The sequence below is a fragment of the Monodon monoceros genome, unplaced genomic scaffold (assembly GCF_005190385.1).
Source record: "Monodon monoceros isolate NGI ecotype Baffin Bay Population unplaced genomic scaffold, NGI_Narwhal_1 Super_Scaffold_19, whole genome shotgun sequence".
Lineage (NCBI taxonomy): Eukaryota > Metazoa > Chordata > Mammalia > Artiodactyla > Monodontidae > Monodon > Monodon monoceros.
The window spans coordinates 36,993,611-37,018,033 of NW_021703775.1; the positions used below are offsets into that span (position 1 = coordinate 36,993,611).

The 24,423-nt window shown below is 37.5% G+C and overlaps 1 protein-coding gene across 5 annotated transcripts in view; it reads left to right on the top strand.

The window, feature by feature from the left end:
- Positions 1-947: 947 nt before the first annotated feature.
- The window catches only part of XPO1 (exportin 1), a 42,913-nt gene continuing 19,437 nt past the window's right edge, over positions 948-24,423 (top strand). The window contains exons 1-4 of one of the 5 annotated variants that reach the window (XM_029232162.1): positions 948-2,211; positions 4,731-4,862; positions 10,362-10,463; positions 13,996-14,068. In XM_029232162.1, coding sequence (XP_029087995.1) covers positions 4,737-4,862; positions 10,362-10,463; positions 13,996-14,068 — 301 coding nt within the window. In that variant the 5' untranslated portion in view covers positions 948-2,211; positions 4,731-4,736. Of the gene's footprint in view, positions 2,212-4,730; positions 4,863-8,662; positions 9,322-10,361; positions 10,464-10,513; positions 11,429-11,592; positions 11,652-13,995; positions 14,069-24,423 lie in introns of those variants that run through there. The other 4 variants (XM_029232161.1, XM_029232163.1, XM_029232164.1 and 1 more) reach the window with 4 other exon arrangements.

Consider the following 24,423-nt stretch of genomic DNA (forward strand, 5'->3'; position numbering starts at 1 on the left):
CTGTGCCCTCCCTTTTAGTAGCGCAGCCCCCATCAGAGGGGCGGGTCCAGATCCCGACAGGCTCAGGCCCCGCATGTTGGCGGGAGCCGGCGGGGGCGGGCCAGCGCGGGTCCGGGAGAAGCCGAGCGAAAGAGGGCTACCGCGCGCCGCGCTCAAACTCGCGCCACCACCAGCTCAGGAGCTGCGCCCCACCCTCTCCGTCACCAAAGGCGCCCAGCCAATGAGCGGGCCGGAAAGGCCGGGCCTGCGGGCTAAGCACTGGGAGGGGGAGCGGCAGGAGGGGGCGGGAAGTCGAGGGCGGGCTACGTTTGATTGACAGCTCACTCGAACCAATCCTCCGCGCGGCTTCTCTTCGCTCTCCTCTCTGCAGGGCTCAGCTCTTCGTCCCACCTCCTCCTCCTCCACCCTCCTCCTAGCTCCTTTGCGACCCGCCCCTCTTCCCCTCCCCCACTCTGCGGGCAAATCGCTGCTGGAAAGAGGCGGGGGACGAAGCGGCGGGCTTGTGTGGAGCCTTGAGGTGGGATTGACGGGCGAGCTGGCCAGTAGGAGGTAGGCTGATGGCGCGGCTGTGGCTGGAACTGGCCAATGGGCGGGCGGACTGGGGGCGGAGGCCCAGGTTCCAAACGCTCCGCGGCGCCATGGGCTGAAAACTCAACCGAGATGGAATCTCCCAGTCTGAACCGGTTTCAACCGGTTCCGAGTTTGAGGCACTAGGAGGAGGGGGAGAAGCGGCTGCAGCGGCCGCGGCAGGAGCAGCGGGAGCTACAGCATCAGCAAGAGCAACAGTAGCTACAGCCCCGGCGGCGGTGCCTGTTCCAGTCTTTGCTGCTGCAGTCCGTGCAACCACCCAGAGGGGGAGGGGGGAACCACCAGTCGCTGAGGAGCAGGAGAAGGGGGGGAAGTTTAGGCGGGCCGGGGGGGGGGGGGCCCAGCGCCGGAGCCGCGTGAGGGAGCCGTATTTTGGTAGGGGGGAGTCGGACTGCAACTGGCAGCAGAGCGTCCCCCGGCCGTGTGGACTCTACAGCCCCTACTCCTGCCGCTCCTGCTGCCGCCTGTAGCTGGAGGGTCTCCCTGGGGCAGAATCTTTGGGACTTGACCCCGTTCCCCTCCCCCTTCCCTCACTCCCTAGCCAGGCGGGAGCATTTATTCCACAGATTAATTCCCCTTCTTTTTTGGGGGGGTGGCGGGTGTGTGTATCGGGGGGAGGTGTCCCTGAAATAGTAAATATTGTTGAGCTCTTTTTGCCCTTATCCTCTTCGTTTTTTTAATTTCCTTTTTTAAGGTGGGAAAACTGTGAAACCCACCTTGATTTCCTCCCCTCTCCCCCCCCATCCTCCCTCGCCCTAATCCCCCGACAAGGAAGGAAGAAGCAGTTGGTTCAATCTCTGGGTAAGTCGACTGTGTCTTCGGGGTCGAGGGTCGGGCGGCAGGGCGGGAGAAGGCTGGCGTGGGGCGCGGCGGCGGCCGCGGGAGGCGAACCGGGGAGGCGGCGGCGGGCCCACAGCAGAGCCTGCGATTGAATGGAGCCGCTTCTGCCGCTGGGGGATGGAGGCGGGGAGGCTGCCGCGGGAGGGGAGCGCTTGCTGGGTCATTCGCGTGTGCGGGTAGCGGTGGAGGAAGGCAAGGAGCGTGGTAGTGAAGTGGGGCCCGGCGCGGGGGTGGAAGGGCTTCCCCAGCCCCTTGGGTTGGGGAGAAGTTGGGGTGATTTCAGGAACATTTCTGTAAATTATTAGGAGTGGAAGTTTCCAGAAATATTTAGTGCAGCAGCATTGAAACGTCCGCCTGCATCACGTGGCCCCTCGGTGGAGAGCTTGGGATCGCGGGAGGGAGGGGCTCTTAAGTCCTTGCTCCTCCTGCAGGGAAACTCAGAATCTCTGGTTTTTTACGGAGTAGAATTAGAAGTAGGAAATGTTAGTTGATTTTTCAGGGAAGTGCAGATGAGGTTCTGTGCTGTAGTTTGTTTGGGGGGACTTGGGTGTGTAAAGTGATCGACTCATTTACTCCTGGCATTGTACAGTGGATAATACCCTGATTCTCTTTCATTCCCGTGTCTGAGTTTGGGGTGGGTGGGAGGAAGTGGTGTACCGGGGGAAGCATGAGAGATTTGCCCAGTCCGGACCTCATCTGACCACGCAGAGGCCATGCTGCATAGAGAATGGGGCGGTGAACTTCAGGCGCCTGGTCTAAATGCCTTCTCCGAGTATGGGCGGGGTGAGTGCGTGCTCCAGTATGCTATAGTTAGAAGTGCTGCACATCGGTTCGGGTGGGAAGAGAGGGGAGGGCGGGCCTTAGTGAGGTGTGTTTCTACTGAATGAAGCAGGCAATTGCCCACACAATCTAAAGTAGCAGTCTTTCTCCTTGCAGCGACTTGTTTTTTGACCTACTATGTAGTTATCATTAACGGTTATGATTTTCTGGTTTTTGGATGGGAGCTGGCAGTGTATAGTTGCCTGCCTATTCAGTTTGAAGTGGCAGTGAAGGTATTTTGGTAGTCACTTGTAGAGTCACCACGTGGCTGGATAATACCTTATATTTGCTATACAGTGAGTGGAATTTAGAATTGAGTGTCCCAAGGAGAAGGAAAAGCTTTTGTGGTTTCTTTCACCTCTCCCGCTATGGCTGCTGTCTGCCTGATTGTGTATCTTAAGCGCGTGGGACACTGCTGTTAGTGGAAAGAATGTTTTGGAAGCTGTTTGATTTGGGAGACTAAATGTGCTTGGCATTGACTAGAAAGCCGCCATTTCTGTACTACGTACGATTCGAGAATAGGTAGGTCATTTCGAAGATAGCCGCTAGTTTTTAGGGTGGCATACCCTGCTGTATTTAACACAAGCTTCTATTCTAAACCTGATTTTTTTTCACAGGAATTTGTCTCGTTTTTGTAAGGACAATGTGCTTGAAAATGAAACTTTTTAGAGTCACTTTATTTTTCGTTTTGGCTATTAAATTATGATAGGACGAAATAGGATAAAAGTTCATTCAATTTTTAACCCCCCCAATCGAAAACATTTGATGTATAGATCTTGGTTTTGTGGACATTGCTTTTCAGCCTCAATTTTTAGATTGTCTGATCCTTTGAAATTGTATGGCACTTGAATGGGGTAAATTTACACTTACATTTGTGAAATATATATTTTCTTTTTCCTATTACTATTTAGATCAAAGATTGTGTATGTCAGGTATTTTGCATTAAAATACATTTAATAACTGCTGTAGAAATTTTTGAAATCTCACCAGTTTTTACTGTCAACAGTGGATGGAAGGACTTAAGAGGAATAAAATTCCTCAAACTCATAATTTCTCAGTTTTTACATTATATCTAACCTAACTGATCCTTCAGACTTTTACTTTGTTGTAACTGATATTATCGTTAAATAAAACATTTGACTTAAAATTGAAATTGCTGCCATTGTTAACGTTTTTTTACCTGTTATAAAATAGACAAGAAATAACGCCTTTTTCCTAACAAGCTGCTTTGTCCAAACATAATGTAATTAAGTTAGCCACCCATTTCCTGATCTTGGAAGGTTAAGAGAGGGAGAAGTAGAGATGACCATCTGACCTTGTTGGGTCCAAGTACAGTAAACCAGGGGTACTTAGCTCAAGGTTTCATGCATGGCTTTCATGGTGTCCTGAATCGTCTGTAATTGTATACAAAGTTGTGAATTTTTTAAATTTGGCAACAGCTATCCTGTTCCTCTGATTGTGAGGCATCTTAACCCCAAAAAGTTTGAGGAGTGCTGATTTAGCCAGTCAGACTTAAGTGGCACTGGCTTTGAAGAAAAAGCAAAAGGAAAGATTTTTATAAGGCTGGGCAACAAGAATGTGCATGTGTGCCAGCATCTTGGAGTAGAATCCTCTTAAAGGGGTACCATTGCATATGAACCAGTAGGTTTTAGCCAGTACATTACTTGAGGTGAAGAAGCTCGTTTTTCTGTTATGGTAGAATTTAGTCTTATTTAGAAAATAGCAAGATTTTACAGCTTTTTGTTTTGCCAGTCAGTACTTGGAAATTAAAAAAAATCTTGTTTGACATATTACCATAGTTTTTTTTTTCTAGAACATATATTCAAGGAGCTTGTACACTTGTAATTTAAATCTCCACAAATTCATTCAGGGATGAAAGAAACAAATATAAATGGTTTAATTGAGTGCAAAAGCTTAAATTCTATAGAGGTTAAGGATACCAGATTTGTTAGACTTGTTAGCTAATCATTGCTATATATAGGAAAACTTTTATACCACATTTAATTTTTAGCGTCTTCAATATATCTTAAAAATTAAGGTAACATGAAATGAGGGAAAGTGAGCTTTTACTGAACTAGAAGACCCTACTTGGGGCTGGGGGCGGGGATCCATTTGAACTTCATCTGTATCTAAAATTTTCGAGATCAAGATTTTAAATTGTATCAGGTTTTAGGGCCATAAATTCTTTAATAATCATTTTTAAAACGGGTTAGGGTGACTTGATATACATGTTAGTAGAAAGAACAGTATGATTTTTCTGGGGTGTAAAAATAAAGTGAACCCTAATGATTAATGCAGTTGTGGAGTACCTAAGTAACTTCAGCGTTTATTTGCTTTTACTGTCTCAGTTGTTTAGGTAAAATCTCTGAAATACGAAGTAAAATATTTGTAAGAACATGGTTGAAGTAAAATAACTTGAGTAGAAACTTTCTGACAATATCAAAACTTCATAGGCGCCTTAAATTCTTTCTCTTTATTTTCAGTAATCTATGCCAGCAATTATGACAATGTTAGCAGACCATGCAGCTCGCCAGCTGCTTGATTTCAGCCAAAAACTGGATATCAACCTTTTAGACAACGTGGTGAATTGCTTATACCACGGAGAAGGAGCCCAGGTAAAGTAGCTGATCAAAACATTATTGCAGAGTAATAAAGTTGTTGAGTTTAGAATAAAATTTTAAATTACCACCTTTTAAAAAATATCCCATAGTTTGTATTAAATTGGAATTATATATTAATTCTGAGAGGTGGTCTGAAGAAAGAAATTGCATTACATTTTGAAATGGTTTAGAGTGGGAAGTTTTGGAATATTTTTATTATACTTGTTCTGTTCTTCAGCAACCTTTACCCCATTTAATAAAAGATATAGCCCAATGTATTAAATGTTTTGTAGATATTAAAGGTTGTATGTCCCTTATATATTTAATGTATTTGGAGTTAATATGAGTCTTCTGTTTTTGAAACATTTAAATTGCAGAAGTACTTCACAGATAAAACTTGTTTTAAATATCCCACAATACCAGGTATCTTTACATTGTTTGAATTTTAGCACTTGTAAAAGTGATAACTGTTAAAATAGGAAATTGTCTTACACTTAATCTATGTTTTGATGAGTTTAAGGTTTGGGTTGTTTTTTTTTAAAAAACAGGAATGTTTGTAAATTAAAAATTTTTTTTATGGTACGAGAAACTGGACAATCTTCAATCTGCACCCTGTGGACCTAATAAAGTTTTAAACGAGTAAAAGTTTCTGTTCCTGGATTAAAAAAATCTTATAAGGTGATGTGACAGATATCTTACTAGTAAAATTTTGTTGCCAAAAAGTGCATTTCTGGTAGATAATGTATCTTCAGGCCATTAATTTATATTTGCATAGTTAAACCCTGGCTACTTTGATACTTTTTAAAAACCTCTGAAAGGTGGATATAGTGGTATCTTTTATAGATAGTCCAAAAAACATGATGTATAAATATTAGCAAGTACATAAGTATTTCTATTCCCTTCTGAAATCTAACATTGGTTTCACTATAATAAAGAAAAAATTTAAAGGGAAAAAGGGCCATGAAAGTTGTATGAGTGGAAAAAATTACAGTGATTTTGTAAGCTTGTTAGTGCAGTTTTATACTCCTAGGCGCTTTCGATCAGTGTTCTTGTCTCCAAAAGCATTCCTGAAAAAGTATCCGTATTTACTACACATACCATACATTCAACATGGAGCTTTAAGCTCCATTTCATCCCAGCATGGATGTATGGAAAGCAGCTGCTTTTGGAAGAAAGTATGACAGTAAGGTTGAAATGCATGAAGTAAGGTTGGGCTCAACTTTGACTATATTAGAAACATAAGTCTATAAGCCATTAGGAAGATAGGCATTTAATTTTATCATATCATTAAGCTGCCACTGCTCTTTAGTCTTCGTTCTTTTTTAACCTGGTTCACAGCATCTAGAAGTATGATGACTAAATAGACCAGTGTTCTAGGCTTATAACAGAAGTAATTATGAAGACTATGTTGTAATATTATTGCTTTAGTAATGTTTCACAGTGTCAGGATTTAATGATTTGTTTTAAATTTGACTTGAATAAAGACTAGATTTAGAAAAGTGTTTACAGATATTTCCATTTATGAAGACAAAATTAACTTTACCAAAAGTAAGAATTTTATGTCTGGTTAGATTTCTCATGGGACAAGTCAGTTGCATAAAGAATAATCAGTAAGTTGGTATTTGTTATAGATAAGGAAACAGGCTTAGAGCTTAAAGGCAGTTAAGAACCCCTTTTCTGAAAGTGATATCTTTAAACTTCCTTGTTCAATTTTTTATATACCACTTCTTGGGGGTTTTATTTTGAATAAAAAGTTGAAGGTTGCAGTGGAAAACATGTTTTGTTTTTTTCTTTTGCGGTACGTGGGCCTCTCACTGTTGTGGCCTCTCCCGTTGCGGAGCACAGACTCTGGACGTGCAGGCTCAGCGGCCATGGCTCACGGGCCCAGCCGCTCCGCGGCATGTGGGATCCTCCCAGACCGGGGCACGAACCCGCGTCCCCTGCATCGGCAGGCGGACTCTCAACCACTGTGCCACCAGGGAAGCCCGAAAAACATGTTTTTAGTGTTAAATGTCTTAAATTTATTCCAGTAAGTTTTCTAGTCATTCCTCTAGAATCTCATCTACAAAGTTACCTACCTTGCAAGAGACTGGAGGATTAGTGATGAGGTTTTGTAAAGCACCTGTTAGCGGTGACTGCTATTTAGGAGCCATTCTGTTTAAAGGGGACTTTGAAAGTATAATGAAGATGATTTCACATATGTGATGTAAACTCATTGTTTTGGGTTTTTTTTTTTTTGTTTTGTTTTGTTTTTGCGGTACGCGGGCCTCTCACTGTTGTGGCCTCCCCCGTTGCGGAGCACAGGCTCCGGACGCGCAGGCTCAGCGGCCATGGCTCACGGGCCCAGCCGCTCCGCGGCATGTGGGATCCTCCCGGACCGGGGCACAAACCTGTGTCCCCTGCATCGGCAGGCGGACGCTCAACCACTGCGCCACCAGGGAAGCCCAAACTCATTGTTTTAAAATATGGTTTGGTGGGGAGTTTTTGTTTGGCTTTGATCTGTCATAAAATATGTACTTAAAATAGCAAGTAGAAATTATGCTAATTAAGCTTTAAACTCACCTGTATGTAGCCTATTTTGAAAAGGATTTCATAACTTTGGAGATGAAGGAATTATTAGAAGGGTGGCCTTTAATCTGTAGATAGAACTTTTGCCTAGATGGGTAGTATAGTAGAATAATTAGCACTGTAATATTAGGACTACCTTCTGTTATAAACATTTTTCTATTTTTAGCCAAGTAGGACGCCAGGGAAACAAAAATGTTGGAGTTGGGTGTTTTCTCCCGTACTGTGTTAAGTGTCTTGAACTCTTTTATCTATTGCTTAGCAACTAAAATACTTTCACCATTCAGTTAGTAACACAGGGAGATGCCAGATTTTCTCTCTCCTCGGTTTCCCTTTGTGCCTTTTTTAACCCCTCCTGGGGTTTTAAGTTAATAAAGGAATATATTTTTTAAAAGAAGAAAAGGATATATTATGTAAGGACAGTGGGATTAAGACAAATTAAAAAAAGGACGCAAATACTAGCAATAACTTTAGAGAGTAAAATTACAACAAAAAGGATGACTGAAAAGGAAGGAACGTGATTTATGGGGAGATTTAAATGAATGGTGATAGTGTGGGAACTATTCATTTATGTGTAGAATGCTCATCACTTCAAAAAATCTGATAAAAGTTGTATCTTGACCAAATAACTTACTAGGCATGGATCTTTGATGTACCTTATTCTCTTAATATTTGTTACTGTTTTATATGCAAGTCTATCCAGTTAGATATTCTCAGGAAGAGAATCAAAACACTGCTAAAATGGGCTTTGGCCATAAATAATTCACATCACCATTCTTTCTACCTTTTGTTGGTTGCTTATTATATGATACAATTACAACCCTTTAAATCAAATAAAAAATGTATAGTTGTATTTCAAGACTTCACACACTTGCTCTAATCCCAGACCCTTAGGGTGGAACCCAGGCACCTTATTTTTCTTTCAAGTTCCAAAGTATTTCTGGTCTTATTGTCAGGATACAGAACCATTACCTAATTTAGTGGGTGTGTATTTGTCAACGTTTTAAACAATAAGCAGTGTATAAAAGCCAAAAGAGGGGCTTCCGTGGTGGTGGTGGTTGAGAGTCCGCCTGCCGATGCAGGGGATGCGGGTTCATGCCCCAGTCTGGGAAGATCCCACATGCCGCAGAGCGGCTAGGCCCGTGAGCCATGGCCGCTGAGGCTGCGCGTCCGGAGCCTGTGCTCCGCAACGGGAGAGGCCACAACAGTGAGAGGCCCACGTACCGCAAAAAAAAAAAAAGCCACAAGAGAAAAATTTTTTTTTTTGTAAATTGGAATAAAAGCCAACTTAAAGATTATGAGGTGTCTGTGTCAGAGATGGTTTAAATAAGAATGCTTTTCTCCCCTCCTTTTGATGCTTCCTTGTTTAACCCATAGAATCAAACCCTTGATCAAGTAAATGATCTAACAGAAGGATAATTGCCAAATTTTAAAACGATAAAAGTTTACTCTTTGGTTACAACATGTGATAGAAATAGGTAAAAGTTAATTAGGGAGGATCCAGTTGAGCTACAAAACAGCCTATAAAGGTGAAAAAGATTAAGCGGTTGCTTCCTGAAAAAAATTAATAGACTTATCAGCCTTTGATAAAATGTAGTGTTCATATTGTGTGAAAAACTAACAGTTAAAATGAAGAAACTGGATAATGTCAACATGGCTAGATCTTTAAAACTCTCAATTGTCAATCATATCTCAGTGAAGCCAAGGGAAAGAAACTATGTCAAATGGAAAGAGCGAACTGCAGAAGGATTTCTACAATATACTATTTATATAAAATTTAGTAACCACACAACTATATTTATGAAATTCATACACATGCTGTGAAAATACAGACAGGAAAAGACACCAAAGTCATGAAAGTGATTATCTCTAAAGAAGGAACAAAGGAAGGAAATGGCGCTGAAGAAAGGTACAAAGTTCCATAAGTTTTAGATCTTATGTTTAAAAGAAAAACAGACAAGTGCAGCAGAATCTTAACATTTGTTAATTCTAGATGATGGTTTCATAGGTTTAAATATTCTGAGTTTGCATTTTAGAAATACAAAAGCAAAAGAAAATTTTCAAAATAAGCTAGGATTTAATATGTGAAATAAAAGGATTTTCAGAGACAAAGGTGTGTTTACAATAAACTGAAAATACTGCTTTAAAAGAGTCTTAATGTTTTATGTGTATCAACAGGTATTAGAGAGTTGTAGACTTACTTAGACCTAGCTTTTATCTGTCTCCCCTGAAATATAATTTTATAGATAAAATTTGTTAAAGATATCTTGGTGACTCTTATAAACCAGAGTATACCATTACATAACTTATCTAAGTAGATGTGAATTTTTATATGTTGCTTTTGGTTGATTGTGTGCTGAGAACCCCTTTATGTTGGAGTAGATAATTGATTGAATTTAAGTTCAGTTTTGAGAATACCAAATAAAGCAGATTAGGGGAAGAAAACACTTCTCTGTTTAAAAAGAATATACCCATTCTTTTTTTTAATTAATTTTAAAAATTTGTTAATTTATTTTTGGCTGCGTTGGGTCTTCGTTGCTGCGCGCAGGCTTTATCTAGTTGCGGTGTGTGTGCTTCTCATTGCAGTGGCTTCTCTTGTTGTGGAGCACGGGCTCTAGGCACATGGGCTTCAGTAGTTGTGGTGCGCAGGCTCAGTAGTTGTGGCGCACGGGCTTAGCTGCTCCGCGGCATGTGGGATCTTCCCCGACCAGGGCTCGAACCCGTGTCCCCTGCATTGGCAGGCGGATTCTTAACCACTGCGCCACCAGGGAAGCCCTGTACCCATTCTTAATTGAAGTTGATAATGGACACATTTTTATTTCTATAAGGACTAGTTTCTTGAGTATTTCTGAAAGTTGATAAAATCACTGTCCTATTAGGATTTGTGCCTTGCTCAATACCATTCGAAAGAACAAGTTAGCTTAAAATTCTTTTTGTATACTATTTTAGCAAAGAATGGCTCAAGAAGTACTGACACATTTAAAGGAGCATCCTGATGCATGGACAAGAGTCGACACAATTTTGGAATTTTCACAGAATATGAACACGAAAGTAAGCAAGTGGTGGTTTTTTAAATCCATTATTTCTTCTTTTCTTCCAGTCATAAACTTTGAGGAAGGTATCTCATTTTTAGTATTAGCATTTGTTATCAAATCATTTAATAATGTTAACTTATTTCAAAATTTAGCCTTAAACATAGAATGAATTCTTGCAAATAGTCCTAAGAATTATAAATGGAGTTTTGAAATTGGGACTAGTATGCAAGGTGGCTTTTTTTTGTTGTTGTTTGGGGGTTCTTTTTGGTTTGGTTTTTTTTTTTCTTTTTCTTTTTAGAATATGTGTACAGATCTCAGCATAAATTCTGAATGTTATTCAGAGATGAAACATAACATCAGAGGAATTATTTTGGGCAAGTAATCAATATAACACAGGCTAGGCACCTCCAAAACCAAGTTGTGTGGGCAGCGTAAAACCCTACTCCATGGTACCAATGCTTTTAATGGGACAGCACTCAGTTTTTATTTGCAATTGAAAATGTTATCATTTGGGTCCTTTTTTCTTAAGTTTGAACAGAAGGGTTGATCAAAATGTGTTTTGACTGTTTAGGCTTGATGATTCACACTTCTCTTTAAACTGCCTTAAAGTAGTAAAATACCATGCATGGCATTCTGTTTAAATACACACAAGGTTTCCACTTGGTATACATTGTGTTAAAACAGAAAGTAGCCATGTTCACCTCTGTTTCTGAAATCAGACTGTGTTAATTAACAGTTTTAAAATATTAACTAGTTTTGACATCTTATAAATTTTAGGGCAAAAATACAGTCCAGAACTTCCTCAAAGTGCTAACCTTAAGTAACATAACAGTGTTTGCCTGTTTGCTTGCCTGGTAAATTTTGCTTTTTATACTGACAGACATTACTAATGTTTAAGTTGATTTATCAACAGTATTTTTAAAAACTCAAATTTGTCTTGTGAAAAATGAGATGATTAGAGGAACAGAAAGAAAGCAACAGGTAAAGAATTCTTCCATTTACATAAATTACAAATGATTTGGTGCTAAATTTATGCACTATGACATTTGGCTTTTATGCAATCATTTTTTTTTTCTTTAAAGATGTTAACACTACCTGATATTAATCATAATGTTCCATTATGTTGATTGCTTGTAATAGGAAGAAAAGGGGTGTCTTCCTGTGCAACTGACACAGCTAGGCTTTGACGGCAGGCCTCCACAAGGTCTACCCTTTTGATTCCCTTTAACTGAATTCTGTTCATCAATTGTTTTTGTTTCATGGGCGGTGGGAGGGGAAAGGGGAATTCAATGCGTAAAATAAGTATTTCTAAGGGCTCAGTAGAAATTTCTACCATAGGGATCATTTCATGCATTTATTTTTTTCATTTAGTCTTTGCTGTTCTCTGTCCCTCATCTTCATAACTCAGCAGTGGATTTCTCAAGTCCTGAGGTGTAAAGCAGAAACTTAATACTTCAGAATGATATTTGGATTATTTATGTATATTTCCAAAGTAGTTATTTATCATTGGCCCTCAGATTTGGCTATCACTTCAGATTTTTTAATCAAAATACTCCTTTTCAAAGAAATGTGAATTCTCATCATGTGTAGAGTCTTAATGTCTAGGAGAGATTGGGTTTTAGGGTACTATGTTGGTGATCTATGTATTCCTTTGAACTAAGTAGTGAAAAGCTTTTATTGGGCTTCCTGCCTCAGACCTGTTTGCAGAAAGATGAAAAGATGAATTGTATCTTCAGCAAGCTTGTGCTACTTTTTTACAGTTGGAGAAAGGACTAGAGGTTAGTAAATAGGTAATTCAGGTAACAGTATCAGATATAAAGGCAGAAGTAAATAAATGCAACAGTGAAGGGGGGGATATCCTTCAATTAAAAAGGGTAGGCTGAAAATACATTGGCTAAATATGGTTAAGTTATCATTAAGATTAGTACTTCTTAACTGGTGTATTTATGGCAGGTTTTGTGTCATAGTTTCTTAAAGATCTTTGTAATTGGTTGAGAATTAGCAAGAGGGTATATATTCCATGTAGTAAGAAGTGCATTTGTTTTGACTTAGTAAAACTTTTGACATTCTGATTTCATGCCTTTAGAATTAATTTAAAGCAAGTTTAGGGTAGTGTGTTTTTAAAAGTTAATTTAGAATTTTAGTCAATGAGAAACTTACCTTTTTTGTTTATTTACATTTGTCTGAAACGTAGATCTATAAAGAGAGGTAAATGAACAGGAAAGAAAGCTTCACCATTTACTGCTGATTATGAAACTTTTTTGGCATGGCATCAAATTTATAATTTGTAATTTCAGAATTTTGCTTTGGCCTTGTTTTTATTTTTGAAGTCTTTTTAAGGAATGTTCTGCAAATGTAGGATTTGGGTTGAAATGGCAAATTTTTCCTAAAAAGTATGAAATGTTAAAAATGAAAGAAAACAGCAAAAACACTGTTTGAGCACAATGTAGTTTGGGACAGTCTATATTGTGCTTTGGATAAAGTGTGCATTCACATGATCCCTTTGGTTGAAATACTAATGCTCCTATTTTATTGTGTGATGACTAACCATTTTAAAGATGAACTCTTATTCTCAGCCAAAACTTGCAATCTGAGGTTAAATGTCTATATATGAATGAGTTTACCTTTCAGGTATTATGGCTGATTCTTCCCTAATTCAACCAGTTGAAGCATACCACAACAGTTTTGACCCTTTTCTTCCTCCTGTCTATCCACACTAATTGGTCATGGTAATGATTTTGGGTAGTAACTCCTGTAGCCTTGTAAATTGTTATAAATATTGTTGACTATTTAGAGTGAGTAATCAACAGGAGGGACAAAATGGCTTGAAAGTGGTATTTGTATTAACGTTCTTACATTTTTAGTTATCATTTTTATAGTTGGAAGGAATACCTGAAAGGTAGATACAGATTGCAACATTCATTTGTGTATTATTTTGACTGTGCACAAAAGTTTATCTTTAAATTAGTAGAAATAGCAACTCTAAGGGTGGGGTTAAAATTTAAAATTAAACCCGTGGGCTGTCTTGCTGCTCCTTAAGTAACACACCAGTGATGTTTGTAAACACTTTCTGTAGAAAGTATCTGTGACAATACTTTAATACTTGGCCAAGAGCTTACAACTCCTAGAAGATGGTAGGAAGCTTGAGAGCATCCAAGCTGCTAAATTCTTAGGAGCCTGGTCGTGTTAAAGTACGTGAGCCTATAAGCAGTCATTTATGCTGTGAATTCGTATCTGGCTGCTACTTTTCCTTCTACAGACTAAGCCCATTTGGCTGCTAAGGGCTTTTTATTTGGTTCTTCCTCCTGGTGTGAGCATGTATAAACAGCAGGACGTTAAATAGAGTAGTAAACAATAAAGTGAGGAAAATGCATGAAAACTCAGTATATGGGCAAATAGATCCTTGTTTAATATATGTAATTAAACTTGGTAGCATAATGTTTTTGAAAATTTAGATGTAAATGTGTGAATGTCTGTCCATTTGTGAATCCTGGAAATTGCCAGTCTTACAGCAATATATTCACATGCTTCTATTCTCCAATTTTCAGTATTATGGACTACAAATTTTGGAAAATGTGATAAAAACAAGGTGGAAGATTCTTCCAAGGAACCAATGTGAAGGTAGGAAAGTGTTTTAAAGAATTGTAGATTCAGAATTTTATTATTCCTGGCATTTTTATTATAGTTGAGTATTGGACAGGAGGAATGTGTTGAATCTTTAGTAGTTTATTATGCTCTAATGGATTACTGCTTTCATCATGTTGCAAGGCAGGTTCTGTTTATATTTGGGGTCAGGGGAAGAATAAGGTTATTTTGGGGGGAAAGCAGAAACCAGACTGGTGAAACTTTCTACAGTAAATATTGTGGTGAAAAATTTGTATCAACTTACATAGTTAATCTAGACCATGTTTGAAATGAATGAAATTTGAATATGCGCTCTTATGTATTGTTTTAAATTCATCACACAATAGCAAGTAATGAGTACTGTAATACAAGGAATAACATAAATATAACAGCAAAGGAAAAAACAAGTTTTAAAAATCAAGACTTTAGCTTTTGACATTCTGGGCATACCTTATAAGAGGTTGGCTTCTAAAATAAGGAAAGATCAAAAAATGAAGCTGTGGTGATGCCTGGTATTAATATTTTTACTTTTTCCTTTGTCACTACCTCAGTAAAAGTAGTCATGGTTTAAGAAACATGGGGCAAAGTTAGTCTCTTGGAATTCTTTAATGCAGTTCCTTCCAGTTTTCACATACTGCCTTATTATCTACTTTGTTACTTGTTTAATCTCTGAAAAATAAAGAGAGAAGTCTGGATTTTAAAATGGGGTTATACTACTTTTGGTGGCATTTTTTCCTATTAAATTATGTTCCCTTTCTTTGACTGTTGCTCTTTAAGATTTGTCTTTACCTGCTTTCTCATGTCATCTTTATGGTGGAATAGCGACCTGGATTTACTCAGTCTGACTTAAATCTTGACATCTTTCTAGGACTTTTAGAGGTCAGTGGGACAATTTTTAACGGCAGTATCTGTAATACACCATAAACTGAATTAAGAATGATAGTATGGGAGGAAATAGTGCCCCCCCCCCCCAAAGAGGTTCCTGTTTCTTTAAATTTTTTATTTTGGTTTGAAACCATTTTAGATCACATTCTGTGACTTTCGCAGAAATTAGTAAGTACAGTTTGACTCAGGCCCAAATAGATCCTTTGTACTTCACTGCTTTTAGGGACCTTAGGTGCAGTCCTGGTTCCTTTACTACTGTTGTTTTTATACTTGTGGTTTGAGCCTCAAATTTAACTTTGGGTATGGCTTACCATACCAACAAAAAAGTGTGTAATATTTTACTTCAGTGCCATTTTACTGTAATAAGTCCCTCTTTAATTTCTAAACACATAGACCTCTGCTTCTTATTACATAAGGATTGTGCTAGATGATCCTCCCAAATTATTTTCCAGGTATAAAATTAAATGATTTAAAATTATACTAGCTTATCAGTCATGGTTGTATTTGTTACTGAAAAAATTAGAGGCTAAAAGTTCTCCCTGAGGACTTGACAGTTTTTGCTTTCTGCATGAATGGGAGTGGCATCTTTTGGTTTTTATCATAAAGTCAAAAGCTTCCATATATTTCTATGTATCAAATATATACATATTCCAGGGCATATGTATATTTAATATATGCCCTGGAATATGTATATAATTTTAATTTTGAAAGTCTTACCATCTTGTTTGGCAAAAACTGGTAGAGGCGGGGTGGTGATATTCTTCCTGAGTCAAGAGAATTCTATTTTATTCATGTGTTCCTATTCTGTATTAGTGAGATACTTCATTTCTCTGCAAGCAGTACTTATAAAAAACATCAATTAGAATCACCTTTCTCCTTGCATTTCCCCTTAACACTAGTGATAAGATTGCGTGGGATGTAAATTTCTTTAAAAGTACGTGAAGTTCCTATCACCACATGTATGGTTTTCACTGTCAGTGAAGTCATTACATGGAGGGGAAAGTGTGATGTAATTTTTAGGGTCTTTCAGAGGCTCAATATTAGAAGAGCGTGTAAAATGGCTCCCAGAGAATGTTAGTGAACTCTATCTAACTTTAGATATACAGCAGCAACTTTGCATGATGCATTTAATGATGTGTGTTTTTAAGGTAATTGATCTCATTTATAAAGCACTGGGAAATAAATTTATTCACTACTATATTTATAATTCTTTCCAACTTTGTCAATCCTAGGAGGCTTTTACAATCCTAAAATTTTGTATCTCGCGAAGTATACTAAATTTCTGAATGTTAATTTTCCTTCATCTTAAGTAACTTCGATATTGGAAATAAATTAGTATAACCCCCAAAATATTGTACATTCCTTTTGTTTATAATTGTCATATCTTTTAAGCTGTTGTCTCCACTTTAGCTAGTCTTTGTCCATTTTAGTACCATTAGGTATTAAGACTATACAAATATATTCCCTACGTCAGAGTATTACAGGTAGGAAGATAAAACATGTTAAAAATGATATCTTTTTTTAAAAATATCATTAAATTAGGCGTATATGTAATAAGTGCTAACACATGCTAAAAGGGGAAAAATCAGGTTGGCCCCTTTGGACAAGCTCATTCATGAAAATGGCAATGCTTGATGTATTTTAAAGGAATGATAGGTTTGCTTATCAAACCTATCAAACAGCAAGCCAAGATAAGTTTTTTTTGTTTGTTTGTTTGTTTTTTTTGGGTTCTCGGGCCTCTCACTGTTGTGGCCTCTCCCGTTGGGACGCGCGCAGGCTCAGCGGCCATGGCTCACGGGCCTAGCTGCTCCGCGGCATGTGGGATCTTCTCAGACTGGGGCTGCGCCACCAGGGAAGCCCCCAAGATAAGTTATGTACATTTTTTCCAATCCAGCATATATTTTATCAGCTTTCAGGTTCTTGTCCATAAGCGTATGTTAATTTTCACAAGTTCATTTAGCAGAATGGCATTTTCAATTTAGGGCATTATCTAAAACAGTTTGCCAGGAAACTACCTGACAGTTCTGGACTAAGTTAGATGTCTCTTGCTCTGTGTTCCCTTAGTGTGTCCTGTACCAGCGGATCACAAATGAGTAAAATTTTAATGAGCAAAAGACAGATAATAGCTGAGAAAGGACATGTTAAAAAACATTTAATTAAAAGATATTTTAATAAAAATAGAGCAAGGGAGATATAACCTTCATAATCATTTTAATGAATTTAGATTTATGTAATACAAAGTTAACTACATTGCTCTGATTTTTATCATTTTGCTTTAGGTCAGAAAAATGGTTTTTTTGGTCACCCCCATCCCCACCCACTATAACCTTTATCCCACTTAGCTATCACTGTTTTTCTCACTCTTTATCTTATCCTCTCAAAAATAAGCTTAATGGTATCAGGGATCAGAGAATGTCTTTATTGCATTCTTACTGCTTGGTATATAGGTGTTCAGTATATAATTATTCAATTAATGAATTACTTACTATTGAAGTACTTCAGTGACTAACACCACTCCCTATTTGGGATTCATTCATCTATTTAAGACCCTAATGACTTTCCCAGTATTTTTGCTTTTACATTTTTAAGTAAGTCAAGACAATTTTTCATTTTAAGATATTGAGTGTAGTTCTCTGTGCTATACAGTAGGTCTTTGTTGTTTATTTTGTATATAGTAGTGTGTATATTTTAATCCCAAACTCCTAATTTATCCCTCCCCCAATCCCCTTTCCCCTTTGGTAACCATAAGGTTTTTTTCTATGTCTGTGACTGTATTTCTGTTTTGTAAATAAGTTCATTTGTATCATTTTTAAAGATTACACATATAAGAAATATCATGATATTCGTCTTTGTCTGCTTTACTTAGTATGATAATCCCTAGGTCCATTCATGTTGCTGCAGATGGCACTGTTTCATTCTTTTTTATGCCTGAGTAATATTTGTGTGTGTGACATCTTTATCCAGTCTTCTGTCGATGGACATTTAGGTTGCTTCCATAGTTTTTAAGGAACCTCCATACTGTTCTCCATAGTGGCTGTACATATTTACATTCCTACCAACAGTGCAGGAGGGTTGCTTTTTCTCTACACCCTCTCCAGAATTTATTATTTGTAGACTTTTTGATGGTGGCTATTCTAGCTGGTGTGAGGTGATACCTTATTGTAGTTTTGATTTTCTTCTCTGTAATAATTAGCGATGTTGAGTGTCTTTTCATGTGCCTTTTGGCCATCTTTATGTCTTCTTTGGAGAAAATGTCATTTTAAATCTTATGCCCATTTTTTGATTGCGTTGTTTGGGGTTTTTTTGTTTTGTTTTGTTTTTAAGCTGTGTGAGCTGTTTGTATATTTTGGAGGTTGATCCCTTGTGAGTTGCATCATTCGGCAAGTATTTTCTCCCATTCTGTAGGTTGTCTTTTTGTTTTGTTTATGGTTTCCTTTGCTGTGTAAAAGCTTTGAAGTTTAATTAGGTTCCATTTGTTTGTTTTTATTTAAGACAATATTTTTGACTCAAGAAAAAGAAGAAATTTTAATACGTAAAGTGGAATAATTTCCAAATAGGGAATGATTACTAGTCATTGAAGCGAAGGTACACTAGGACTGTCAGTGGTGTTGGTTCTTCTTTCTTGTCTGCAATACACATCAGCTTTCATTATAACCTTTGCTCCTTTTTAAAAATAATTTTGGTGCTTGGTTTAGAAGGTTCAAACCATAAAGAAGTGGGGGGAGGCCTCCTTTGTCTCTCGTGAAAAAAATCTTTGTTAAGGAATCTCTATTATTTTAATTTAAACCAAAGGATTATGTTTTAATCTGTTAAGGCATATGGCTTACAGATCATTACATTTCATGAAATATATACAAACTTGCTGACATTGAAAAGGGGAGTGGTGAATTTATGAAGAAAAAGTTTAAAGTGATAAAGCCATACTATCTTGATTGTCTTGCATGGTTATTGGGATGTGATATAAGAGGTAATGTGTGTAAAGCCCTCTGCATATCTAGGTGCTGACTATGGATAAACACAATGTGTATGTTGCCAGCCTTTTTCCATGAAAATACTCCCACTTCTCTCCATTTCACCAAGTAATCATACTAGTCTCAGGTTACCTTGAGATTTCTGCAATAGCATCCTAACTGGGCTCCTTAACAGCCATTTATGTGTGTCCCTTGTAATATATTCACAACAAAGGATTTAGCATGCTACTTTAAAAAACAGAACTAAGTCAGGTCACTCGCATGCTTAAAGTCTCTCATTGTACTGAATATCACGTTTAACTTGTTGCCTTTAAGCAATACTGGCTTTTAAAAATTGCTTTTTAAAGTTTTGTTAAGGTATATTTAACATATACAATAGACCATGTTAAAGTGTACAATTTGATATGTTTTGACTCATGCATATACCCGTGAAAACACCACTGTAATCAAGACCTTCTTCTTTGTGATTGCCCTCTCCTTTACCTCCCCAGCCCCCAATCTGCTTTCTGTCACTCACTTGATTAGTTAGGAGTAGAATGGGTAGATCATATGGTAGGTGTATGTTTTTAGCTGGCTGCCCAACTGTTTTCCAAAATGGTTGTATCACTTTACATTCTCAGTAGCAGTATGCTTCCCATCCTCACCAAAGCTTGGTATTGTCAGTGTTTTTAATTCTAGCCACTATGGTACATATATAATTGCTTCTCACTGTGACTTCTGCTGTTGAGCATCCTTAACATCTCTGTGTGTATGTTTACTTATTTTAAGTTGATAGTGTTACTCCCTGTTGAACAGAGAAAGTTGTTTGTTGGTCATTTTGAAAAGAAAATTTAAGTGTTTGGGCTCTTTAAGCCCTTGGCTCTGAAGCAAATCCATGAGAAACTCCTTTTTTCCCCTCATAGAATGTAATGTTTGAAATATCAGAATAGGCACTCCTATTCGTGTATTTTTGCCAGTTTTATAACATGATGGGATAATAAAGCAACGATAATGATTAAATTTACATTTTATCTAATAAAACAAGGCAGTATTTTTCAAGATGTTCTTTTGCATTTCAGCATCATACATAATTGACAGAAAGTATTTTCCCACCACTTGAGGTTAAGGTAACCATTTGATCCCCCCAAAGTTTCCTAGTTCTCTGGAACTTCCATAAGAGGTCTTTACTTGAGACATAACAATTCCTAATCCTTACCTTACATCCATGCAGGAGACAGGAACCACCTATAGATTTTATTAAAGGGGTGTGGATTTTATTATGATTGTTCTTTTGTTATAGGAAAAATTGTTGAATTTTTAATAAAATAAAAACTTGTTCTGTTGTGATTAAATATACATAATGTTTACCATTTTAAGTGTATAGTTTATTGTCAGTAAGTAAATACATAGTATTGTGCAACCATCGTTACTATTCATCTCCAGAATTTTTTCATCATCCCAGTTGAAACTACCGATTAAACATTAACTCTCCGTTACACTCTCTCCCCAGGCCCTGTTAACCATTATTATGCTTTTTGTCTCTATGAATTTGCCTGTATTAGGTAACTTATATGCATATAATCATACAGTATTTTGTGTCTGGTTTATTTCAGTAGCATGTTCCCAGGGTTCATCCATGTTGCAGTATGTAACAATTTCATTCCTTTTTAAGGCTGATTAATATTCCATTATACGTATATACCACTTTGTTTATGCATCCGTGGGTTGTTTCCAGATTTTGTCTATTGTAAATAGTGATGCTATGAATTTACTAAAATTTTAATTGCTGTATATATTTTAGAGTTTAGTATCTGTTTGAGGCCGTAAACCCTTTTAAGAGTAAAGAATAAATATCCATTCCTCTTAAAACTACTAAACATATAGGCAATAAGTTATAGTCTAATTCTAGCCTATCTATGGGAACCCTAGGTTAAGAACCCCTGCTTTTGAGGGTTTTTTAGCTATTCATTTCTTGTTTTGCTGTTTATTCTCATGAGTATTTTATTGAGTGAGGAGTAGGAATGTTATTCTGGATTCCTTTGGACAATAAAGTAAAGAGGACAGAGCTGTATTTTAGTGACTATCTTTCTGATGATCATTGGTGGTTTAAATGGACAGATGTTTGTAATAACAGTATGACATGGGAAAAGAGCCTTTCTTTCTTGCCAACAGGCATGTGAAAAGGTGTTCAGTATCACTAATTATTAGATAAATGAAAATCAAAGCTACAATGAGGTATTACTTCACACCAGTCAAAATGGCCATCCTCAAAAAAGTCTACAAATAATAAATGCTGGAGAGGGTGTGGAGAAAAAGGAACCCTCCTACACTATTGGTGGGAACGTGAATTGGTAATCCACTATGGAGAACAGTATGAAGTTTCCTAAAAAACTAAAAATAGAGTTAACCATATGATCCAGCAATTCCACTCCTGGGCATATATCCAGGAAAGAGGAAAACTCTAATTCAAAAAGATACATGAAGCCCAGTGATCATAGTAGCAGTATTTACAATAGCCAAGACATAGAAGCAACCTAAACACCCATCAGCAGATGAATGGATAAAGAAGATGTGGAGGGTGGGTGTGGGTGTGTGTATATACACACACATGCACACACACAGAATGAAATACATCACTCAGCCGTAAAAAGAATGAAATAATGCCACTTGCAGCAACATGGATGGACCTACAGATTATCATACTGAGTGAAGTCAGTCAGAGAAGGACAAGTATCATGATATCACATGTGGAATCTTTAAGATTGATACAAATGAACATATTTAAAAAACAGAAATACTCAGACATAGAAAACAAGTTTATGGTTACCGAAGGAGGGGAGGGAGGGATAAATTGGGAGTATGAGATTAACATACACTACTATATATACAGAGTAAACAAGGACCTACTGTATAGCACATATATTGTGCTGTACTGAATATCAGTGTCTCATAATAAGGTATAATGGAAAGAATCTGAAAAAGAATGTGTATTATTTGTATATAACCGAATCACTTGCTGTACACCTGAAACTAACACAGCATTGTAAAATATTTTAAAATGTGAAAGAAAAGAAGTTTCAGTTATACATGGCTTTGATGGAAGGATGTGATTACAGAGTAAACAGATATTTAAAGTGAATTTCATGTGATAGTATTGCACAATGGTTGGGACTGGATTTAACTCAGTTTTGTCTGTAGCTTTACTTTTGTAAGAGTGTATCAAGGCTTTCTATTTTCTGTGTTGTATGAAAATTAGCCACTATGAAAGCAAGAGATAGGAGTCTGCAACTTTTTTTATTCTTTTGGCTGCTTTGGGTCTTTGTTGCGGTGTGTGGGCTTCTCATTGCGGTGGCTTCTCTTGTGTGGAGCACGAGCTCTAGGTGCACAGGCTCAGCAGTTGTGGCGCACAGGCTTAGTTGCTCCGTGGCATGTGGGATCTTCCTGGACCAGGGATCGAACCTGTATCCCTTGGATTGGCAGGCGGATTCTCAACCACTGCGCCACCAGGGAAGCCCCGGAGACTGCAACTTTTTAACTTATATTTTAGTTTGCACCATCAGTATGTTGCAGTCAGTAAGTTCTCATTTTAAAGGGTTTTAGTGAATCAGATTCTGTTATGCATTTCTTTTACCCTATCATTAAGATCTAATATTTGCAATATGTTCCTGGGGGATAAGGTTGTTAATATTGCTGTGTAACTAACTTGCAAGATGATATATAACTTCTAAGTCAGGATGGGAGTTACTTAAATCTCAGCTTTTTAACTAGCTAATGTTGATACTATCAACTTACAGGATTGTGTAGGCTATTTGGTATTGCTTTGTTTTTATTTGAAATGGGACTGTCAAAGAAATTTTTCTTGACTTTGAGAAAATAGAGTTGGATTATAAAAGATGCATGCATAAACTCTTGGATAAGGAGCATTCATGTGCCATAAGCTGCCTTCCAGTGAGTAGTTAGGCATTTTTATACTAGTGTACCTTGTTTTGAAGAAATTATACGTGATTGATCCTTTTAAAAAAAAAAAGTATTCCTTTTCAATAAATAATTCAAAGGTTTACTTTAATAACTTTGGAGGTGAATTTTTTTGTTCATATTTAGAAGAACGGGATGGGGGGCTATGGATATAAGTATGCTAGATCATTGTAGGAGTCCTTTGAAAAACTTAGTAACCATATAAGAGCATAGTTGGGTTTGTCAAAGGCATACAAACTATGTATGAGAACTCTTCAGTGAAATGTTCTTCAGTTTGTATTTTTAATATATATATATTTCAAGTTTTCCTTATTCCCAAGGAAGAGCTTAGAAGGCTGCTGGAAGGAATATCCTAGTCTCTTCACATACACTTTCTGACTAATTGGAAACAGATAATTTCTGATTAGTATGGTTTTTATTGGATATGAAATCTTGTAAAGGTAGTTCTTGTTTTAAGAAATTTGTTTTACATAAATGTCACTTTCGCAACTGGCATACGACTAATTCTTTTGGCACAAAGAATAAATAGACACTGGGATTGAAGTATTTTCTGTTAAATCCCAGAAGCTGAGCTTTCTCTGCTACTTGTAAACATTTGACTGTTCTCCCTTGGTACGTGTGACACCTTTTTTTTTTTTTTTTTGGCTGTGCCGCGTGACTTGTGGAATCTTAGTTCCCCAACCAGGGATTGAACCCACGCCATGCAATGAAAGCCCAGAATCCTAACGACTAGGCCACCAGGGAACTCCCACCATTTCTTTTATAAAGGTTCAGTTTACAATTGTAAACTTTTTCTTAATTGAACTGCTTTTATTTTTTTAATTCTGGGTAAACCATGGGAAGGAATTTGGGGAAAGGAGTTATGGTACTTAATCAGATAAGCTACATAGCAGTAGGATATTCTAAACAGACAGTTGTATGCAGCAGTACTTGATCAAAAAGGTGTTTACGTATAGTTTCAATGCTTTGGGTGGATGGAAGTACTGATCATTGTAGAGTGACGTTAAATTAAGAGACTTTAAAGTCTTTTTAAAGTCTCAGAGACTTTATTGTCTCTGAGATCCTTGTAGTTTTTTGGGTTTTTTAAATTACTTATTTCACATTTTTCCTGCTTTCATCTTACACGCTTTGCTCCATCTACGGGTGAATTTCAGAAGCCTCTAAAAAAAGGGGGAGAAGGTATTTAATTGATTTAATTTATAACAGAAGAGTGAAGGATCAGTTTGATCCTGTTTTCTTATTCTCCGAGGCTGAGAAAAGCCTCAAAACTCATACATGTTTCAACCAGAGGCAGGAATTGTAGTTCTACTCTTGTTCCTTATGACAGATTTAGAAGAAAACTACTGAATGTCTTATTATTTGGTATTGTCAGTCATTTAATCTAAGAGAGTAGGCTGTGTTTTTGGTTTTGTTTAAACCACGTTTTTGCCTATATTAGAGGTTTCAGAGGGGTGCTTTTTTATTTGTTTATAATGGCCCTTTTCCTTAATTTTTTTTGAATTTTATTCTATTTTTTTATACATCAGGTTCTTATTAATGTTA